This window comes from Chelonia mydas, chromosome 8, assembly GCF_015237465.2.
Source record: "Chelonia mydas isolate rCheMyd1 chromosome 8, rCheMyd1.pri.v2, whole genome shotgun sequence".
Lineage (NCBI taxonomy): Eukaryota > Metazoa > Chordata > Testudines > Cheloniidae > Chelonia > Chelonia mydas.
Window position 1 is genome coordinate 38,088,890 of NC_057854.1, and position 23,078 is coordinate 38,111,967.

The 23,078-nt window shown below is 53.6% G+C and overlaps 1 protein-coding gene across 6 annotated transcripts in view; it reads right to left on the reverse strand.

Moving 5' to 3' along the window:
- ARAP3 (ArfGAP with RhoGAP domain, ankyrin repeat and PH domain 3) overlaps nucleotides 1-23,078 on the reverse strand; it is a 61,151-nt gene that overhangs the window by 22,298 nt on the left and 15,775 nt on the right. For 5 of the 6 annotated variants that reach the window (XR_006292741.1, XM_037907328.2, XM_037907329.2 and 2 more), the window contains 12 exons: nucleotides 20,146-20,415; nucleotides 19,552-19,621; nucleotides 15,115-15,235; nucleotides 14,256-14,443; nucleotides 13,637-13,743; nucleotides 13,279-13,478; nucleotides 7,805-7,890; nucleotides 7,328-7,510; nucleotides 6,898-7,060; nucleotides 1,182-1,313; nucleotides 936-1,089; nucleotides 33-135 (listed from right to left, as the gene is read on the reverse strand). Coding sequence is in view for 5 of the 6 variants with exons in the window: in XM_037907328.2 (XP_037763256.1) it covers nucleotides 33-135; nucleotides 936-1,089; nucleotides 1,182-1,313; nucleotides 6,898-7,060; nucleotides 7,328-7,510; nucleotides 7,805-7,890; nucleotides 13,279-13,478; nucleotides 13,637-13,743; nucleotides 14,256-14,443; nucleotides 15,115-15,235; nucleotides 19,552-19,621; nucleotides 20,146-20,415 (1,777 nt within the window). In the remaining variant the exon portion in view is untranslated. The remainder of the gene's footprint in view (nucleotides 1-32; nucleotides 136-935; nucleotides 1,090-1,181; nucleotides 1,314-6,897; nucleotides 7,061-7,327; nucleotides 7,511-7,804; nucleotides 7,891-13,278; nucleotides 13,479-13,636; nucleotides 13,744-14,255; nucleotides 14,444-15,114; nucleotides 15,236-19,551; nucleotides 19,622-20,145; nucleotides 20,416-23,078) is intronic. The other variant, XM_043553015.1, reaches the window with a different exon arrangement.

Consider the following 23,078-nt stretch of genomic DNA (forward strand, 5'->3'; position numbering starts at 1 on the left):
GGGCCTGTGCCCTGGGTGACTGTGTCACACACCTTGCCGATGGCGCTGGCCCAGGCCTGCAGGGTGTCTGGCCCATCAGCTCCCAGCTGCTGCACTTTGTCACCGCTCAGGAAGAGCTCCAAAGCGAAGCGAAACCTGTAGACGAAGGCAAAAGCATGAGGGGGGCAGGGCTCCCATAGCAGCCCAGTGCCCTGCCCACCACAGCCCTTGCACTCTGGTTCAGCAGTGAAAGTGACCCTTCCTGAGGCTGCGCCGTACTGAGCTCTGCTGCATGGAGGCCAAGGCCCTGAGGACTGGCCCTGCTCATGGGGCTCGCTAGGCCCAGGGCGCAAGGCCAGCAGGTGGCCGGAGGGCAGCAGGCCCTTCCAAATGGCCCAGCTTTAGCTGCCTCCCCACACACAGGAGCCAGAGCACAACTTCCCCAGGCAGCAGAAGCAGGAGGCCCAGGGTCACTAGGTAGCCTTCACTGGGACATCTGCAGCACCAAGCAGCAGACCCGAGCAGTCAGGGTTTGGGCCCAGTGGGGCGAACTCAGAGGGCCTGGCTATGGAGAAGCAGGGAGTTGGCTGCAGGGACTCAGCAGGCCTGACCCCTGCACCACAGCCCCTTCAGCATAAGGGCATAGTGCCCCTTCACTGCTAATCTCCCTCCCTCCCCAGTGCATGTCTGCAGAACTGCTTGGACCCCAAGGTGGTTGCCTGCCTCTCCCTGCAGGGCAGCCCCATGCCCAACCCACTGCCTGCACCCAGTGTCTGGGGGTCTGGCTGCCTCTGATCCGCTTGCCACATGGGGGCCCCCAACAATGGACTGCATCCTGGGGGATTTCGGGGAGTAACCTGACTGTGCTCCAGCCAGGGTGCCGACTGAGGTGGGAGAAGGTGGGCATGTGCCGGGATGTGGACGGGGAAGGGGCATGTCCCCTCGGGGCAAGGTACCTGTCCGGAGGTCCAGGACTGGCCAGTTCATCTGCTCTGCTCACGCTCAGCGAGACCATGTCAGCCAGCTCAACCTTCCCCACTGACTCAGCACATTTGTCAGTCTCATAGAAGAGGAGAGACTTCTCCAGGGAGCACCAGACGCGGTGCAGTTCTGCAGGGAACACACTGTCAGCAAGAGCAGGTCCCTGACGTACCAAGCAGCCTCTCTCCATCCTAGCCACCATGGACCTGGCCCATACCTACCATCTCTGCTCTTCCTGGTGCCGGAGAGCTTGGAGAGGGCTGGTGCCTTGTAGAGGTAGCCACTATGCACCACGGGCTGGGTGATCTCATTGTAGACCCCTTCCAGACTTGGCTCCTGCGCGCTGGGGCTCCCTGCCAAACACAATAACCTAAGAACGGCCATACTGGGTGTGACGTTATTGACATGAACTGTGACCATACAGATCATTGTTGCAACAAGGGTCCTATGCTGGCACCAGGTCTTGTACAGAGGAGATCAAGTGGGGTGTCTATGGAAAGGTTATAGTTTGCAGGTTATGATTATGCTATCTGTATGTGTGTATCATTTTTGTAGTTGAAGTTATGAATATTGGCTATGTACTGGTCTCTTAATGTGTTTGATTCTAAGTAGCCTCAGTGAAGCATTTGGTCAGCTTCTTGAGAAAGGACTATTCTCAGTAAGTGCCCAATCAAGAAACACTTAACTGACAATGGACTTTGGGAGATGCCAATCCATATCTGAGCTTTTCTGGGAACGTTCAAACTAACATGTATACAATGGCGTTGGCCTGCAAAAAGCTGAATCATTCATGGACATGGGACTTGCCCAGGTGGCTAAAAAGTCCATCTTGTTGCTGTGATTTTGCACAAGAGAACAAAAAGGGTTTCCGCCCACAAGGAGAGAATATAAAAGGCCCTGGAAGCCTCTCCATTTTGTCTTCAGCTGGCTTAAGAGATAGCCTCTCCACCCCTAAGAGATGCCTGAAAGAAACTGGAACAAAGGACAGTAACTACAGGGGTGTGAGTGATTGCTGGACCCAAACTAGGAAGGAGTCCAGTCTGTGAAAGAAGCTTATTGGAACATCTCTGAGGGTGAGATTTACCTGTACAGTAACTCCTCACTTAACGCTGTAGTTATGGTCCTGAAAAATGCAACTTTAAGTGAAATGATGTTAAGTGAATCCAATTTCCCCATAAGAATGAATTAATGGGGGGGGGGTTAGGTTCCAGGGAATTTTTTTTTGCCCTACAGTACAGTCCAGTACTATAGTTGGGAGGGGCCCCTGCCTTACCCCACACAGGCACAGCCCACTGGCACTGCAGACAGTGAGGCAGGCAAGGAGGCAGAAGGTGCTGTAGGCTAGGAGAAGCACATTGCGTAGGGGCAGCTTCCCCTACTCTGCAAACACCAGAGGCAGGGGGCTAAACCCTCGGCCCACCTACTCGACCCCTTCCCCCAAGTCCCCACCCTTAACCCCCCTCTTCTTCCTCTCCTCCTCCCCCTTTACTCCGCATGCCGCATCCTCGCTCCTCTCCCCTCCCTCCCCTGCCTCCTGCCCGCGGCAATCAGCTGGCTTGGGACGTTCAGGGGGCAGGAGGGACGGGGGAGGAGCGAGGACGCGGTACGCAGCCTCCCCCCCTCCGTCTCCTGCCTCCTGCCCGCAGCAATCAGCTGGTTTGTGGTATTCAAGAGGTGGCGGGGGAGGGGAGCCTACGCGCTGTGTCCTCACTCTCCCCCCTCCCTCCTGAACGCCGCAAGCCAGCTGATTGCCGCGGGCAGGAGGCGGGGTGAGGAGTGGGAGGGTGCAGAGGAGCTGATGGGGGGCTGCCAGCTGTGGACAAAGCAGGCTGCCAAACGACGTTATAGCGAAGCATTGCACAACTTTAAATGGAGCATATTCTGTAATTGAGCAGGGACATAAGATTGAAACAACGTTAAGCGAGAGGACGTTAAGTGGGGAGTTACTGTATGCAGTTTCTTAATGTATTAGTCTTAGACTTGTGTGTTTTGCTTTTTTTTTTTGGTAACTTACTTTGTTCTATTACTTGGAATCACTTAAATCCTACTTTTTATACTTAATAAAATCACTTTTGCTTATTATTGAACCCAGAGTTAGTGACTAATACTTGGGGGAGCAAGCAGCTGTGCATATCTCTCTATTAGTGTTATAGAGGGCGGACAATTTATGAGTTTATACTGTATAAGATTTATACAGAGTAAAATGAATTCATTTGGGGTTTAGGCTCCCAGAAAGACTGAATACTGGGGGCTGGGAAAGTCTCTGTTAACTAAGAAACTCCTGAGCTGAGTGGATCTGTTTCAGTGAACAGCAGGGGGGCGTGGCCCAGGCTCTTGGTCTGTGCTGTAACTGACTGGAGTGTCTTACTCAGTAAGACAAGAGTGGAGGGAAGCCTTCTCTGGCAGGGGGGTTTGTTTTCAGTGGTATCCCAGCACATCTAGTGACAGTCTAGTCACATCTAGTGACCAGACTGTGACCAGAATTTCATGCAGTATTCAAGGTGTGGGCGTACCATGGATTTTACTCCTGAGGGCATTCTGCACAAAAATATTAAAAATTATGCTCACAATATTTTAAAATTCTACAAATGTTATCTGTCAAATAAATGTGAAGGCTCCAGCATGGCACTGGGGAGCACAGGCTACTGGCTGCACTGAGGTGGGAGATCACTGTGCAGCTCCCCCTCGGGACACGGACTCAGTGGCGAGGCTGCACCCAATCCTGACACAGCACAAGGACTGGGCCTGCTCCAGAAACATCCCAGGGCCCTGCCCCTCCATGCCAGGTGCACCAGGTATGGGCAGGCAGGCTCAGCAAAGCAGGATCCAAGTGTGGAGGGGTTTAGTGTGGGAGGATCCAGGTGTGGGTTGAGAGCAGGGGCGGGCAAACTTTTTGGCCTGAGGGCCGCATCGGGTTTCTGAAATTGTATGGAGGGCCAGTTGGGGGAGGCTGTGCCTCCCCAAACAGCCAAGCATGGCCTGGCCCCCGCCCCCATCTGACCCCCCCTGGTTCTCGCCCCCTGACAGCCCCCTTGGTACTCCTGCCCCATCCAATCCCCCTGTTCCCTGACGGCCCCCTGGAGACCCCTACCCCATCCACCCCTCGCTCTCTGTCCCCTGACTGCCCCCGGACTCCCCACCCCTAACTGCCCCCCAGCCACCCCATCAAACCCCCCCTCTCCTTCCTGACTGCCCCCCCGGGACCCCTGCCACATCCAACCACCCCTTGTCCCTATCCCCTGACTGACCCCGGAATCCCTGCCCCTGACTGCTCCCCACCGCCCCATCCAACCCCCTTCTCCTTCCGGACTGCCCCCCTGGGACCCTTGCCCCCATTCAACCACCCTGTTCCCCACCCTCTGACTTCCCCATCCACACCCCTTTCCCCTGACCACCACCCCCAAACTCCCGTGCCCTCTAGCCAACCCTCCCTGCTCCCTGCCTCCTTACCGCGCTCCCTGGAGCACCGGTGGCTGGCGGCGCACCAGGACAGGCAGCCGCGCCGTCTGGCTGGAGCCAGCCATGCACCGTGCAGCATAGAGCACCGGGTCAGGCCGGACTCTGCAGCTGTGCTGCCCCAGGAGCTCGCTGCTCCACCAGCCAGAGCATTGCGCCGGCAAAGCAGTGAGCTGTGGCTGCGGGGGAAGGGGGAACACAGGGGAGGGGCCGGGGGCGAGCCTCCCAGGCCAGGAGCTCACGGGCCAGGCCGGATGGTCCCATGGCCGGATGTGGCCCGCGGGCTGTAGTTTGCCCACCTCTGGTTGAGAGGGTTCTGTGTGGGGCAATCTGGGTGCAGGTGGCTCAGTGGGGGATCCAGGTGCAGGGGGGCGATCTGGATGCACATGGGCTTGTTGGAGGGTTCTGGGTGCAATGGTAATAGGACTCTGCAGTGGGGTCCAGGTGAAGGTGGTTAGGGATCAGCGGGGGGGGGGGGTCTGGGTGTGGGGGGATCAGTGGGGGGTTCCAGATGCTGGGGGAGTGGGGCTCAGTGGGGTTGGGATCCATGTGCAGCTGGTTGGGGTTCGGTAGGGTGGGGATTCGGGTGTGGGTGGCTTGTCAGGGTGGTCCAGGTGCAGGGGGAGCGGGCTCATCAGAGGGGGTTCTGGGTGTGAGGGAGTCTGTATGCACGGGGTTTGGGTGGATGGGGGAGCAGCTCCCAGTATAGTGATACCTCGCCCTGCAGCTCAGGAGCAATAGGCGCAGGAAGCGTGTGGCGGGGGTTGGGGGGAGAGTTTGCAGAGGTTCCTACAGCCAGAAGAGAAATCTGGGAGTGGGTCTGACACGGCCCTGAATGCCATGCAGGGAAAGAGGAAGTTCCATCCTCCCCAGCCCAGCCGGGACTAGCAGCTGAGCCTGGCACAGGGTAGGAGCCACCAGTCGGGTCTTCTCCAGTCCCGCCCCCTGCCCCACAGTGATTTACCTCTCTGCCGGCTGCCCTGGGCACCTGAAACATACTGCTGGGGAGGGTTGAATGACAGCTCTTGTGGCTTCCCTTTGCTTCCCTGTCAGAAAGTCATTTTTCTGCAGGGAAGCAAAGAAATCTGCGGGGGACATAAATTTTGCGCAGTGGTGCAGAATTCCCCCAGGAGTAGGATTTATATAGTGGCATTATGATATTTACTGTCTTATCATCTATCCCTTTCCTTATGGTTCCTAACATTCTGTTAGCTTTTTTGATTACTGCTGCACAATGAGCAGAAAATTTCAGAGAACTATCCACAATGACTCCAAGATCTCTTTCTTGAGGGATAACAGCTAATTTAGATCCCATCGTTTTGATATGTATAGTTGGGATGATGTTTTCCAATATGTATTACTTTGCATTTATCAACATTAAATTTCATTTGACATTTTGTTTCCCAGTTATACAGTTTTGTGATGTCCCTTTGTAACTCTTCGCAGTCTGCTTTGGACTTAACTATCTTGAGTAGTTTTGTATTGTCTTCAAATTTTGCCACCTCATGTCTGCCCCTTTTTCCAGATTATTTATATTGAACAGCATTGGTCACAGTGCAGATCCCTGGGGGACACCACTATTTAGCTTTCTCCATTCTGAAAACTGACCATTTATTCCCACCCTGTTTCCTGTCTTTTAACCAGTTACTGATCCATGAGAGGACCTTCCCTCTTATCCCGTGACAGCTTACTTTGCTTAAGAGCCTTTGGGCAAGGACCTTGTCAAACGCTTTCTGAAAGTCCAAGTACACTATATCCACTGGATCCACATTGTCCACATGCTTACTCATGCCCTCAAAGAATTCCGATAGATTGGAGAGGCATGATTTACCTTTACAAAAGATGTGTTGACCCTTCCCCAACACACTGCAGAGAGTAGCAGAGCAAAACCTGTGGTTGCCTTGACCCCATGGAAACATTGCCACCTCGCTGGGGTTGGGCGGTGACCCTGGGAAGGTCAATGGCATAGAGACCAATGGTCCAAGTGTGGGGAAGGGGTGTGTTCCAAAAGCAGTGGGTTCCATGTGACACTGGGAGATTCCAGGTGGGGCAGGGTGGGTTCCATGTGGGGCAGTGGTGTTCCAGGGGAGGTGGAGTTCTGTGTTGGCAGGGGGTTTCCGGGGGTGGTGGGTTACCTGCGGAGCAGAGAGTCCCCTGTGCAGGACACAGGGGGCTCACAGGCATCCCTCTCAGTCTGCCATGGCTCAAAGGTGGGCACAATGTGGGATAATGACAAAGCTGGCCCCTGCGGGACCTGGAGAACTGTGGGCTCGGCCCCTTGGGATGACTGGCTCTGGCCAGAGCCTCAGCCTCACGGTTCTCTTCTGATGCCCCTGACATTCCACGGGAAAAAGGGTGGCACAACTTTGCCAATGCTGAGGGCAGCAGGACCAGAATGGGCAGGGGCAGGGGAGGGGGCAGTGACAGATAAGCTACCCCCACCACTGCTGTGGGGTAGGGGGCTCTGGGATCTCCTTTTACCTGGATGGTTCCCATGCCAGCTGCTCTCAGGGGTCCGCCAGAGCTCGGTTCCCTGCGACCCGTCGCAGCCCCCTGTGTCAGCTGCCATCCCGGCTTCAGTGGCAGAGAAGAAATGCAGGATCGTCTTCAGCAGGCCGGGCCCTGCCACAGCAGCACAGAGCGCCTGGGGCGAGAGACACGATCAGATCCCTAGCCTTGGCACACCCGCTGTCCACGGACACCTGGCTGCCAGCTCAGGGGCAGGAGGGGGAGCAATGCAGGCATGTGTGTGTGCCCACACAGAAGGCCAGGTCTATCCTGCCCATCCCCACGGCTTCTGAACCCCTGCCACAAGTGCAGGAGGGAGCGTTGGGTCAGTGAGGGAGTTCACTGTGCTCTCCAGAGCCTGTGCCACTGCCCCAGGACCGTCCAAGCCCAGTCTGCCGATTACCTGCAGCACGTCATCCTGGGAAGGGTAGCGGGGGTGCGGGCGGCGGTACCGCCCGTCGCGGTATTTGTGAGTGATGAAGACCTGTCTCTGCTCCATGCTGGCGTCTGGGTAGAGGGCCTCAGAGGGCGGGAGGCACGCGGCCCAGAACCGGTTTGCTCGCTCGTTTCCCAGCATGATGAACAGCTGAATGAAAGCGCAGAGTCACTGGGGAAGGGGGCGAGATAGCACTGGGGGATTCTGTGGGTTGTTGAGGGGGGACATTGCAAGCCCCTGGAGGGGGCTGGGTGTCAGAGATGGATAGGGGATTCCCTGGGGGAATGCTCTCGGTCCTCTCCCCGCTGCCAGGGCATCCCCAGGAAGATCAGCCCCCCCACCCCAGACCCCGACTGTGACACACATTTCTGTAATGTCAGCTCTGCCTTGTGGGCGCTGGCCATGGCAGCACATGGGTGGGGGTGAGCAGGGCAGTCTCTGTACCTGGACAATCTCATTGCTCCAGACGCTGGTGTCGAGCTTCAGGCTCTGCACCTTAGACACGCTGGAGCCCAGGCTCCGGTGCTGACCTGTCGGGAGCAGCAGAGAGACTGTGAGCAGCCCGGCTGCCCAACCTGGCCGGCCAATCAGCTGCCAACCCACCCACCTGCCCAGCCAGCCAGCCAACCTTCTGACCCAGCCACTCAGCCCCACACAGACCCGCCAGGCCCCTATACTGACCCACCCACCATCCCACCAACCTGCCTGCCCCATATACTGACCCACCCACTCCCTGCCACCCCACCGACCCGCCTGCCCCATATACTGACCCACCCACCCCCTGCCATCCCACCGACCCACTTGCACCATATACTAACCCAGCCACCCACCATCCCACTGATCTACCTGGCCAATATACTGACCCACCCCCTGCCATCCCACCGACCTGTTTGGCCCATACATTGAGCCCCCCCACCATCCCACGAGCCACCTGCCCCATATACTGACCCACCCGCCACCATCTCACCACCCCATATACTGATCCACACACCCACCATCCCACCAACCCTCTGCCACATATATTGACCCATCCACCTGGCGTGCCCATATACTGGCCCACCCACCCGCCACCCCACCGACCCACCTGGCCCATATTCTGACCCACCCACCAACCCACCTGGCCAATATACTGACCCCATCGACCCACCTGGCCCATATATTGACCCATCCAACCACCCCCTGCCATCCCACCAACACACCTGCCCATATACTGAATCACTCACCCGCCATCCCACTGAGCTGCCTGGCCCATATACTGACCCACGTGCCCACCATCCCACCGACCTGCCTGGCCCATATACTGACCCGCCAATCCACCATTCCTCCGACTCTCCTGGCTCATATATTGACCCACCCGTCGCCATCCCACATTCCTGCCTGGTCAATATACTGACCCGCCAAAGTGGAGCCCAGAATCTGGTCCAAGAGGTAACTATAACAGGACCACTTGGAAATAGTGATCATAATATAGTAACATTTAACATTCCTGTGGTGGGAAGAACATCTCAACAGCCCAAAACTGTGGCATTTACTTTCAGAAAGGGGAACTATGCAAAAATGAGGAGGTTAGTTAAACAGAAATTAAAAGGTATCGTGACTAGAGTGAAATCCCTGCAAGCTGCACAGACACTTTTCAAAGACACCATAATACTTCAATGTACACCCCAAATTAAAAAACACAGAAAAGAACTAAAAAAGAGCCTCCGTGGCTTAACAACCATGTAAAAGAAGCAGTGAGAGATAAAAAGGGATCTTTTAAAAAGTGGAAGTCAGATCCTAGTGAGGTAAATAGAAAGGAGCATAAACACTGCCAATTAAGTGTAAAAATGTAATAAGAAAAGCCAAAAAGGAGTTTGAAGAACAGCTAGCCAAAAACTCAAAAGGTAATAACAAAATGTTTTTTAAGTACATCAGAAGCAGGAAGCCTGCTAAACAACCAGTGGGGCCCCTGGACGATCGAGATACAAAAGGAACACTTAAAGACGATAAAGTCATCGCAGAGAAACTAAATGAATTCTTTGCTTCAGTCTTCACGGCTGAGGATGTTAGGGAGATTCCCAAACCAGAGCCATCTTTTGTAGGTGACAAATCTGAGGAATTGTCACAGATTGAAGTGACACTAGAGGAGCTTTTGGAATTAACTGAGAAACTTAACAGTAACAAGTCACCGGGACCAGAAGGCATTCACCCAAGAGTTCTGAAAGAACTCAAATGTGAAATTGCAGAACTATTAACTATGGTTTGTAACCTGTCCTTTAAATCAGCTACTGTACCCAATGACTGGAAGACAGCTAATGTAACGCCAATATTTAAGAAGGGCTCTAGAGGTGATCCTGGCAATTACAGACCGGTAAGTCTAACGTCAGTACCGGGCAAATTAGTTGAAACAATAGTAAAGAATAAAATTGTCAGATACACAGAAGAACATAAATTGTTGCGCAAAAGTCAACATGGTTTCTGTAAAGGGAAATCATGTCTTACTAATCTATTAGAGTTCTTTGAAGGGATCAACAAACACTTGGACAAGGGGGATCCAGTGGACACAGTGTTCTTAGGTTTCCAAAGAGCCTTTGACAAGGTCCCTCCCCAAAGGCTCTTATGTAAATTAAGTTGTCATGGGATAAGCGGGAAGATCCTTTCATGGATTGAGAACTGGTTAAAAGACAGGGAACAAAGGGTAGGAATAAATGGTACATTTTCAGAATGGAGAGGGGTAACTAGTGGTGTTCCCCAAGGGTCAGTCCTAGGACCAACCCTATTCAACCTATTCTTAAAATGATTTGGAGAAAGGGGTAAACAGTAAGGTGGCAACGTTTGCAGATGATACTAAACTACTCAAGATAGTTTAGACCAAAGCAGACTGTGAAGAACTTCAAAAAGATCTCACAAAACTAAGTGATTGGGCAACAAAATGGCAAATGAAATTTAATGTGGATAAATGTAAAGTAATGCACACTGGAAAAAATAACCCCAACTATACATACAATATGATGGGGGCTAATTTAGCTACAACTAATCAGGAGAAAGATCTTAGAGTCATCGTGGATAGTTCTCTGAAGACGTCCACGCAGTGTGCAGCGGCAGTCAAAAAAGGGAATCAGTAAAAAAGGGATAGAGAATAAGAAGGAGAATATCTTATTGCCCTTATATAAATCCATGGTACACCCACATCTTGAATACTGCGTACAGATGTGGAACCCTCATCTCAAAAAAGATATACTGGCATTAGAAAAGGTTCAGAAAAGGGCAACTAAAATGATTAGGGGTTTGGAACGGGTCCCATATGAGGAGAGATTAAAGAGGCGAGGACTTTTCAGCTTGGAAAAGAGGAGACAAAGGGGGGATATGATAGAGGTATATAAAATCATGAGTGGTGTGGAGAAAGTGAATAAGGAAAAGTTATTTACTTGGTCCCATAATATAAGAACTAGGGGCCACCAAATGAAATTAATGGGTAGCAGGTTTAAAACAAATAAAAGGAAGTTCTTCTTCACTCAGCGCACAGTCAACCTGTGGAACTCCTTGCCTGAGGAGGTTGTGAAGGCTAGGACTATAACAGGGTTTAAAAGAGAACTGGATAAATTCATGGAGGTTAAGTCCATTAATGGCTATTAGCCAGGATGAGTAAAGATCCCACAGTATTCTTGTCAGCAAGTTAAAGAAGTATGGGCTGGATGAATGCACTATAAGGTGGGTAGAAAGTTGGCTAGATTGTCAGGCTCAACGGGTAGTGATCAATGGCTCCATGTCTAGTTGGCAGCCGGTGTCAAGTGGAGTGCCCCAGGGGTCGGTCCTGGGGCCGGTTTTGTTCAATATCTTCATAAATGATCTGGAGGATGGTGTGGATTGCACCCTCAGCAAATCTGCGGATGATACTAAACTAGGAGGAGTGGTAGGTACGCTGGAGGGCAGGGATAGGATACAGAGGGACCTAGACAAATTGGAGGATTGGGCCAAAAGAAATCTGATGAGGTTCAATAAGGATAAGTGCAGGGTCCTGCACTTAGGACGGAAGAACCCAATGCACCGCTACAGACTAGGGACCGAATGGCTAGGCAGCAGTTCTGCGGAAAAGGACCTAGGGGTGACAGTGGACGAGAACCTGGATGTGAGTCAGCAGTGTGCCCTTGTTGCCAAGAAGGCCAATGGCATTTTGGGATGTATAAGTAGGGGCATAGCGAGCAGATCGAGGGACGTGATCGTTCCCCTCTATTCGACATTGGTGAGGCCTCATCTGGAGTACTGTGTCCAGTTTTGGGCCCCACACTACAAGAAGGATGTGGATAAATTGGAGAGAGTCCAGCGAAGGGCAACAAAAATGATTAGGGGTCTGGAACACATGACTTATGAGGAGAGGCTGAGGGAACTGGGATTGTTTAGTCTGCAGAAGAGAAGAATGAGGGGGGATTTGATAGCTACTTTCAACTACCTGAGAGGTGGTTCCAGAGAGGATGGTTCTAGACTATTCTCAGTGGTAGAAGAGGACAGGACAAGGAGTAATGGTCTCAAGTTGCAGTGGGGGAGGTTTAGGTTGGATATTAGGAAAAACTTTTCACCAAGAGGGTGGTGAAACACTGGAACGTGTTACCTAGGGAGGTGGTAGAATCTCCTTCCTTAGAAGTTTTTAAGGTCAGGCTTGACAAAGCCCTGGCTGGGATGATTTAATTGGGGATTGGTCCTGCTTTGAGCAGGGGGTTGGACTAGATGACCTCCTGATGAACTTCCAACCCTGATATTCTATGATTCTAAGAATGGTGTCCCTAGCCTCTGTTTGTCAGAGGGTGGAGATGGACGGCAGGAGAGAGATCACTTGATCATTACCTGTTAGGTTCACTCCCTTTGGGGCAGCTGGTATTGGTCACTGTCGGTAGACAGGATACCTTTGGTCTGACCCAGTATGGCCATTCTTATGAACCGCCATCCCACATGCCTGCCTGGCCCATATACTGACCCACTTACCTGCCTAGCCCATATACTGATCCACCGACCTGCCAACCCACCAACCTGCCTGGCCCATATAGCAACCCACCCGCCACCATCCCACCGATCCACCGGCCCATATACTGACCCCTCCCGCCATCCCACCCACCCACCTGCCACCCCACTGACACTCCTGGCCCATAAATGGACCTGCCCACCCACCATCGCACCAAACTGCCTGCCCCATATACTGACCCACCAACTCCTCCCCACCCTCCCCATATACAGACCCACCCGCCTGCCATCCCACCAATCCGCCTGCCTATATACTGACCCACCCCCCTGCCATCCCACTGACCCGCCTGGCCCATAAACGGACCCACCCACCCATCATCCCCCTGACCCGCCTGGCCCATAAACGGACCCACCCACCCATCATCCCACTGACCCACCTGGCCCACATACTGATCCACCAATCCGCGCTATCCCACTGACCTGCCTGGCCCATATACTGACCCACCTGCCCACCATCCCACATGCCTACCTGGCCCGTATACTGACCCGCCGATCCACCATCCCACCCCAAATTGGCCAGTATACCCGCCCACCCAACCACTAACCCATCCATCTGCCATCCCACCTGGTTGATATACCCACCCGGCTAATATATCCACCCAACAACCTATCCAACTGATATACCTGCCCATCCACACACAAACCACCCAGCTGATATATTTCCTCACCCACTTGCCAACCTGCCTGGCTGATATACCACCCGACCACCTGATATACCCAACCACTGACCCACGCAGCCGATATACCAACCCGCCTACACACTGACACATCCAAGCAGATATACTGCCCCGCCCAGTCATTTTACCCACTCACGAACCCGCCCGGCCAATATACCCACCCGCCCAAACTATCTACTGATCCGTCAAGCGCTCTTACCCACCCCTCCCGCACCGGCAGGAAAGGGAGGAAGGAAATGCACTGGCCTGCACACTGCTTGCAGATCACTACGCACAGGTTGATGGATGCCCAGTCGGGGCTCAGGGCTCTGCAGTCAGCACAGAACTTGTTGGCTTTGTTGGACCAGATTTTCTCAGCCACCTCGTAGTCATACAGCATCTCTGCAATGGCATCCTGCAGGGCCTCCATCCACTCCCGTTTCTCCCGCTCTGACTCGGCCACAAAGCTGGGCAAAGGCACAACCAGGAAACTCAGAGTGTCCTGGGCTCGTCCTTGGGCACCCGAGTTATACAGAGCCCCGCTGCAGCACCCAGGTATGCCGGGGCACCCAATACGCTGCCCAGCCTCCAGCCAAACCCGACTGTCACCCCCCAGCACAGTTACCTGAAGATCTTGAGTGGGCTGATGAGCTCGAAGCTACGGTTCTTGGCCTCCCGGATGGTGGCGCCGTGGAGCTCTATCAGGCAGATGGCAATGCCCATTTTAAAGAACTACGAATGGAGATGGATGCAGTGAGAGGCTGCAGGCTTAGCCCTGCAGAGCTATGGCCCAGCAGGGGGTACAGCACCCACAACCCTGCAGGACAGCTGCACACGCTCCAGGCACACCCACAGACAGCAATGCCTGCATGGGGCACTCTCCCCCTTGGCATGCCAGCGGGCCCGCTTTGCCAGCCTGCACTGAGACTCCACACAAGCACATATCCTGTGGGGTGGGGGTGGGTGGGTACACACCCCCTCACACGCTACCCATGCCAGGAATAACCCGTCCCTGGTAAGGTGGGGACTCAGACTCTGGTCTTACAGACCAGGCCTGTCTGCTACACTATCCTCTCTGCCCTATCCCCCGTCCCTGGCTCCTCCCGCACGCTGCTGGGGGTGGGCCAGGCCAGGGAGAATGGCCACCCCGTGTTACGGACGGGAAGCAACTGGCTCTGGAGCCATGCTGCTGGGGGACTCTAGGGCTCCCCACCTGCAGCGTGGCCAGGCCCCGCCTTGCTCACCTGCTCACTCTTGTACAGCCACATGTTGGCCAGGCTGAGAGCTGCAAACAGCTTGGACTTGTGGCCCTTGAGCTCCAGGGTGCCACACTTCTGGCAGTGAGTGCTGCTGGCCAGGCGGGGCTGGGGGCTGACCAACCGCTGCTCTGCCACCTTTCTCTGCAGGGTGGAGCACCACTCGTTCCTCTGAGCTGCAGGGCACAGCAGGGGTGGGGTGGAGACAGGCAATGAGTGTCCACGCGCAGTCCAGCACCACCTGGGCATAGCAAGGACACCACGGATGGAGCCCAGCCAGGAGCCGGCCCCAGATACCCCAGCCCCAGGGCTCGGGAAGCAGAGCAGGGATGAGCAACTGGCCCAGCCGCAGCAGAGGGGCGCTTGCTGTGGCAGACCTGGGGGAGCCCCCCATGGTGGCAGGTTGGGCCAGGGGAGCAGTGAGCACTGTCACTGGTAAGCAGGGACTCCACGGGGAAGCAGTGTCTGAGGGAGGCCATGGGTGGGGGGCAGGGAGAGGAATGGTCCGTACAGGGGGCACAGAGATCAGGCTGGAGGAAGCAACTGGGGCCAGGGAAGAGTTGTGGATGCAGGCACCTAAGGGAGTTTGGGCTGAAGGACCTGCAGTGGAGGTGGGGGCTCTGACTTGGGAGGGGAGGCCTGAGGATGGGGGAAACCCCTCAAGGGGGTGTGGGCTCTTGCTGGGTGAGGGGAAGGCTCTGGCCGGGGGCTGTGGATTAGGGGCAGTCTCTGGCCATGGGGACTCTGGCTGTGGATGGGAGGCAATCTCTGGAGGGGAGGCTCTGGCTGGGGCTGTGGATGGGGGGTAGTTTCTGGATGGGGGGCTCTGGCCAGGGGTCTCTCTCACCTTCATTCTCGGCTCTGAAGACAAAGATCCTGTGGCTTGTGACGACCTGGAACTTGTTCTCTTTGGTGGCGCGTGCCATCTCAATGACAGAGAGCGGGATCACACCCTTGGGATATGGCTCCTGGAACGGCCCCAAGAGGGTTACACCCCAGACTCTGACAGGACCCCATTGCCCCTGGTGGCAGTGTGCCCCCTTCAGGCAGGGACCAGGGAGTTTGCTTTGGGCTAACTTAGTGTTTACATCGCTCTTTTATTACCCAGAAGCTCTGCGTTCTTGGGGAACCAGGGCACAGCACCCAGCCTGTCTGACTCACAAAAGACCTTCCTCACCACCACCTCTGCTTGAACCAAAACCGATCAGAAGAAAGACTTACAAAAAGCAATGAAAAGGCACTGGGAGACACACCTAAACTCCTGGGATAAGGGTGACAGGATTAAGGAAACTCCCCTAGCTTCATTTGCATCGAAGATGGGACAAGTAGGCATCTCCATTAGCATACAGAATGGAGAAGAGAGATTCCAAGGCAAGAACTGCACAGAACTCTGGGACCAGAAAAGCAGGGAAGCATTGCATGATGGGGGATCTCTGCTCCAGATGTTAATGAACCCACGCCTGTACACACCCAGCTCAGTAGTTATCAGACCAATTCTAGTAATAAATCCTTTATTGGTATCCAAAAGAGTGAAGCTGCCTAATTGCATTGAGAGCTCCCTCCAAGGAACACCATCCATAGCCAGGAATGATCAGCTTCCACTGTCTAGCCTGAACAAAACAACTTTGGTATACTCCCTTGAGCCATCAGTGTACACATAAACAAATCTAGTGTTCTCCCTTGAACCATTTTTGTTTCTCTACAAAAACCCCAACCCATGGTCAAGTAAGTGTCCTGATGCCTGGATCCAAAATCTGCGTCAGTTCCATTCGGACTTCATCTTCTCCTGACTGATCGTGCTGGGGACTCTGCCTGTCTCCAGCACTCCAGACCCTCAGCTACCACCACCACCTGGGACCAATCGATTCAAGCTTCACGGAGTGATGAGAACCCAGTTCGCTCTCTCTCTCTGTATAGCCTTCTGGCCCTGACTTGAGTGATCAGTTACAGTTTTCTAAACCTGACTTTTATAATCAAGTGCAAGTTAGATTTAATATTATAACTGTTTTGTTTGTTTGGCTCCCCTATGATTATTACCTGGAAATAAATAACTTTCATGATTAAGCTGGTTGCTTCTCTCTCGCTCTCTCCCCCTCCCCCACCCTTGTGGGTGTTTTTTGGTTTCCTCATTCATTCTGCAGCAACGCTCCTCGAACCTAAGCTAAAAGATCCCTGCGGCACCCAAAAATCCTGTGGGGTTTGCTCATGAAGTGGGTCACTACCAGAACAACTGTAACGTGAAAGTGGGGATAGGGACGTGCTGAACCTGGGACATAGGAGGGTGGCAGCTTGGAGGTGCTGCTCGACCCAGCCTGCTGAGTCCAGGGACATATAAGGGGTCAGCTTGGGAGTGCTGATTAACCCGGTCCTCTCCGATGTGCTCTGTTAATGTGTCTGTTTGTCTAATTCTGGGGCTGGTATGGAGGTGTCAGAGGTATTAACTGCCAAGTCTAGAGGTGTTAAATGGCTCACTGAGAGCTGAAACCAGTTGTGGTGAGACTGTGTTTCTGCCCAGACCTGAAATCACTTGTGGCAGGACTGTATTTCTGCACAGAGCTAAAATCACTAAGAGACTGCGCAGCGGGAGCAGCAAGCAGGCAACCAGTGATGAGAGACCAGCAGGGTGGTAGCGGAGACATGTGATGAGCGAGTAAGATGCCTCTTACTGCCCACCCAGGGTAGGAGGTGAACTCTGCAGATGCATCTCTGAACTCCGGGTCTGCACTGACCAAAGGCAGCAATTGTGAGTGGGGTGCAGAGAAGGGTCGGGCATGTGAAGGGGACTTTTGGGTTGCTAGACTTAAGACCCTGAGGGAAAAAGAAGCATTGCCAGCAGATCGAGGGAAGTGATTATTCCCCTCTCTTCGGCACTGGTGAGGCCACATCTGGAGTATTGCGTCCAGTTTTGGGCCCCCACTACAGAAAGGAAGTGGACAAATTTGAGGGAGTCCAGCGGAGGGCAACAAAAATGACCAGGTGTCTGGGGCACATGACTTACGAAGAGAGGCTGAGGGAACTGGGCTTGTTTAGTCTGCAGAAGAGAAGAGTGAGGGGGGATTTGATAGCAGCCTTCAACTACCTGAAGGGGGGTTCCAAAGAGGATGGAGTTCGGCTGTTCTCAGTGGTGGCAGATAACAGAACAAGAAGCAATGGTCTCAAGTTGCAGTGGGGGATGTCTAGGTTGGATATTAGGAAAAACTATTTCACTAGGAGGGTGGTGAAGCACTGGAATGGGTTACCTAGGGAGGTGGTGGAATCTCCATCCTTAGAGGTTTTAAGGCCCGGCTTGACAAAGCCCTGGCTGGGATGATTTAGTTGGTGTTGGTCCTGCTTTGAGCAAGGGGTTGCACTAGATGACCTCCTGAGGTCTCTTCCAACCCTGATATTCTATGATTCTATGAAAAGGAAACTGCCCAACCTACTTGGGGTGGGTCTTTTACTCATTGTTTATGTTTATGAACTCTGTGGTGTTTTCCCAAATTAATGCCAAGTTACTTCCCTCCTTTTATTAAAAGTTTCTTTTCTACACTCATTGTGCTTGTGAGTGGGGAGGAAGTATTGCCGCTCAGAGATGCCCAGGGGTGCTACGTAAATTTCCCAGGTTACGGGGTGGGGGCTCAAACCAATTCTATGTTGGATCGATGGAAAGGAACCCCTAGATATTGAACCCGGCCCTGGCTGCAGCTGGCTCCACCTGGCAGAAGGGTTACCATGCATAAGTGCTGCCCTGCAACACCTCTGGGATGGCAGGGGGTATGAATGGACAGGCCTTGGCCCAGCTTGACTCAGAGTCCAGACCGAGTCCCTGGCACTGACAAAGTGAGCAAACAGCTCGGCCCTTGGGCCCAGGCGCACACAGTGCGTGTGTCTTGAGAGGCCATGAACAAGGAGCCCTTCAGCATCATGCACCCACATCTCAGAGCCAAGCACATGCAACTCCATGGCTCTGGCATGTTCCTTCAGGTGCCGGCTCCCGGGATATTCCTCATTCACAGCACTGGGGTGGGCACATATACAGCCTCTCCTAAGGATGCCCCCCTGGTCAGGCGCTTGGGCCCCCTCCTGGGCTGTTCCCAGGATCAGGCCACGTACGCACTGGGAGCTGCACAGCTCCTGGCTACTAGCTGCACCATTCCAATGTGCCTGGGGGCAGGAGAGTCCTGAGTGCCCAGGAGAGCAGGCCGGCCCAGCTCCTTGGCACCCTGCTGGGGTGCTGCATGTCACTGGTGCAGAGGGCCCTACTTCAGCCTTAGCTCCCCTCTTCCTGATCACGAGCGCAGACCCTGCCGGGCGCCCAGAGCAACACAAAGGCTCCCAGCTCAGGCCAATCCACCCTGCTGTCCTGGGAAGGCTCCCAAGGGGACCCCCTCCCAGAGCTGGGGGGCACGGGGCTGTCCAAGGGGGAAATACACCATTGCCCTGCCCCACCTCCCCTCGGACTCACAGGGCAGAACCAGTTTCCCTCATCTCCCTCCTCTCCCCTTGGCAAAATCCAGCCTGGTCACAGCCCAAAGCGGGAGGGGCACAGGGCACTGCAGCAGGGAATACGGGGGCAGAAAGAAAATGGAAACTGCTATGCCCCAGGGCACAAAGGGGTGCTCCTGCTCCTGTTAAATGAACTGGGACTGGGACACCCCACTCCCACCCCTTCCCCCCCCCCCCATTAACCTCATCCCTATCCCCACCCCAGCCCTTCCCCTCCCCCATCAATTTTATCCCCTAATCCTGACCCCTAACCCTGCCCCTTCCCCCATTAACCTCATCCCCTAATCCCAGCCCATCCCGCAACCCCAGCCCTTCCCTGTCCTCATCAAACTCATCCCCATCCCCCACCCTTCCCCCTCTCCTTCAACCTCATACCCTAATCCCACCCCATCCTCTAACTCTTTCCTCTCCCCCATCAACCTCATCACCTAAATCCACCCCATCCCCTAACCAGGGCTTAATTTATAATGAAAGAGGTGCTGGGGCTCAGACCCTGCACAAATTAAGCACTGGCTGTGAGGCCAGAGAGTGGCGGCTGCTGACTGGGCACCCAGCTCAGGACAGAATTAAGGGTGGCATGGTATGGAGGTGTCAGGGCTATTAAATGCCAAGTCTAGAGGTGCTGGGGCTCAGCCCCCGCACAAATTAAGCACTGCCCCTAACCCCGCCCCTCTCCCCTTCTCCTAACACTGCCTACCCCAGCCCCACCCCTCTCCCTGTCCTGCCAGCCCAACCCCTGACCGGGCCCTGGTAGCAGACTGCTCACTGTGGAGCTGGGCTGCGGTCCATACAGACTCACCTTCTCGCTGTGGAAGTACATGAGGTTTTTCCCGTCGAATCTGATGAAGCGCCTCTGGAAAACGTAATTCCTGGTGGGAGGGCAGAGGAGGGGAGGCTGCTGGGGTCAGACCCTGGCAGAGCCCTGGCCCCAGAGACACCCTCAGACTAGCTAGAGCCCACTGCAGAAACAAGGGGAGGGCACCCCTGCAGGAGGTGAGAGCAGGGCTCCCTGGGTTGGACTCCCCGTCCCAGCAGTCGTGCTGCACCATCCCAGCGACCCGACTGGCCCAGCAGGTCTAGGCAGGCATGTCGTATATAGCAAGGCTCCCAGCAGTTGCAGGCCTACTTGCAGCTGGCAGCCTCACCCAGCATGGCAGCACCCAGCGTATTCACTTGCCAAGATGCACCAACACCCGCCATGGAGCAAACCAGCCTCCTGTGGGCAGAGAGTGACGCCAGGAATGGAGCCTGGGCAAAGCCAGTGTGGATCCCAATCCCATCTCCAACCAGAACTGCACATGGCCTTACCCAGGCACAGGGCAGGGACCTGCTCATCACTCACTGAAGTCCCCTGACGGGCACTCACAAACCTTCCTTGGGGCTGGGCACTTACCCCTGCGGGGAGAGCTTGTCCAGCCAGCCGCTGAGCACAGTGGGTGGGCGCTCAGACAGCAAGGTGTAGCTGGCATATGGGGAGATGGTCAAGTCATCCAGGACCTCGTCTGGGTAGAGGTGAGATGGAAGGCTGAACTGGGAGCCCTCGGCCTGAGGAGCCTCCACCATGGCATAGTCCTTCGTGTTGTTCTGGAGGATCCAGTTGATCCGTTGGGCCCGGCTCTCATGCTCCTCTGCCGTTCCCTCACTGCTGCACTCGCTGCTGGTCCTGCGGGTGGGACACAGCCTGCCTACTGCTGCTTTCTGGACGAGGGACAGTTGGGGTCCAGCAGCCCCCAGGCAGCACAGACACGGCCTCAGACCTAGCCCTGCCCCACTTCTCCCCACAGAGCCAGAGCTCAGCCCCGGCGCATGCTCCACAGGGCACCAGATGAGATGTTTAGGCTGCACCTGTGGGGTCCAGGAGTGGAGACGTGGTGCTGCGTGTCACTGTCACACAGAGTGCCCCACAGACCCCAGCTGGCCCCCACAAACCTTAAATGACAAATTGCAATGTGGGAGCCCAGCATGGGCGCAGAGCACCCCCTAAACACATGCTCTGGGTTTGCTCACAGAAAGCAGCAGAGCCTCTGAGGGGCATCCTTGGGCTACTAGTGGGGTCCAACCCCCCTTCTTCCCCTCAAACCCCAGCACCAACCTGCCTCTGCCCCACAAACCCCGTCACTGACCCCCCACTCCCACCCCTCAAACCCCAGCACCGACTGCTCCCCTCCCGCCCCACAAACCCCGGCACCGACCCTCCCTCCACTCCTCAAACTCTGGCATCAACCCCGCCTTCTCTCCCTCAAACCCCGGCATCAACCCATCCTTCTCTCCCTCAAACCCCGGCATCAACCCCCTCCCGCCCCACAAACCCCAACACCGACTGTGTGGGAGAGAGGACTGTAGCATGGCACACAGGGTAACAACTAGGGTCAGGAGATGTTGCTGCTGTTGCCTACTCTGACCTTGTCTCTGTTTGTTTCCCCACCTGTTTTCCTTTCTCTAGCTTTGGCACCTGCCCTGCCTCCGTGGGGCACCCCTCCTATCTTGGTCTGTCATTTTTAATTCTCTTACTTCAGCTCCCTCCATTTCTTCTAGAAGGCCTGTAAACTTTCTGTAATGGAATGCTAAACTGCAGCCAGTCCATATGTGGTACAGAAGAACATGACATGGTGTCAGGAGTAAACTAAGAACAGAAACAGAAGGCAAACAGCAACAAAGGTTGCAGACAAAAGGAACAGCAACAAAGGTTGCAGGATCTCATCAACATGCCCCAGAGAACTTCAGCTTTAACAAACCTTCAGACTGGACAGACCAGAAACAATATTTTGCAAGATTTCACATTGCTCCCAAGCTGCACAGAGAAACTGGAGATATACAGGTATTTTCTTTAATTTATGCTATGGGAAGCAAGCAGAATGAATCTTTCAGTCCTCTGACTTTACTGAAGACAGTCACAAAGAAGACTGTGAAAGGGTTCTGGCTATGTTTGATGCATACTTTAGATTGCAGAGAAATACAGCTTATGAAAGAGCATGTATTCACCAGAGAATTCAAGAACCAGGGGGAAATGTTGAATGTTTTATAAGAACTCTGAATAAATTGGCTGAAAACTGTGATTTTGGGAATGCAAACCATGAAAATACACCTCTACCCCAATATAACACGACCAGATATAACACGAATTCGGATATAATGTGGTAAAGCAGCGCTCCGGGGGGGGGGGGGGTGCTTTGCCGTCCGGTGGATCAAAGCAAGTTCGATATAACGCGGTTTCACCTATAACGCGGTAAGATTTTTTGGCTCCCGAGGACAGCGTTATATCGGGGTAGAGGTGTATCAGAGAGAGGCTGGTCTTGGGTTAAGAGATATAAAACTTTCAGAGCAGCTACAAGTGAAGAGAGATTTAACTCTAGCCACCGCTATACAGATACCAAAACAGTCTGAAATGATGAAAAAGCAAAACCTAGAGAAACTTGACAAACTTGCAAAACTTGTGTAAAGCTGAGCCAATGAAGGATTAACAATCAGCAAGCTAGGGGACCTATAAGCAATCCTTAAGGGCATATCAAAAGGGTACTGCAATGGTAAACAGGGTCATTCCTTGTAGATGGTTAGCAAAGCCACATCAAGTAGACTAGAATCTTTAACATGTTTGCCTGTATTGTTAGCAAACCAAAGAGCAGATGCTAAGTCTATTCGTCTGTGTTTACTTATATCTTGTTAGAAGTTTAACCATGTAACCAGATTAGCTTGTAGATGCAAATTCGTTTTCATGTCTTAATTGCCTTATATTATGTATGAGGCTGGTTTAATTAACCATAAGATCAAAGATGTAAGATACTGTAGGAAATTAATAATATTATTTATGCTGTCTTCAACTCACTATGCTATAATGAAATATCAGCTAATTGCCGGATGTCAATGAATGCAACTAGTTTACCTGTGTCTGCAGAGGAAATAGAAGATTAGCTTCAAAGCAATGCTCCACAGACAATCTGCACTGCCTATTCTTCCTCAGGGGCAGGTCCTGCTGTGACAAGAGGCTTGTCAGCTTGCTAGAGGGCTTTAAAAGAACATCCCAGGCCTTATCCTGCTATCTCTAGTCTGCTTAAACTTTGAACAGGAAAAATATAAGTCGTAAGACGGAAATCTTCCAAATAATGATTTGGAATAACCTGGAAAATACTTGGAAAGACTTGAACAGACTCTACACTTGGACTGCCTATTGGACTGTACCTCTTAAATTGATTCCAGAAAGACTTTTACAAATCAGCAGCCTCACCTCACCATCTCTGCTGTTTTCAGAGTAACAGCCGTGTTAGTCTGTATTTGCAAAAAGAAAAGGAGTACTTGTGGCACCTTAGAGACTAACCAATTTATTTGAGC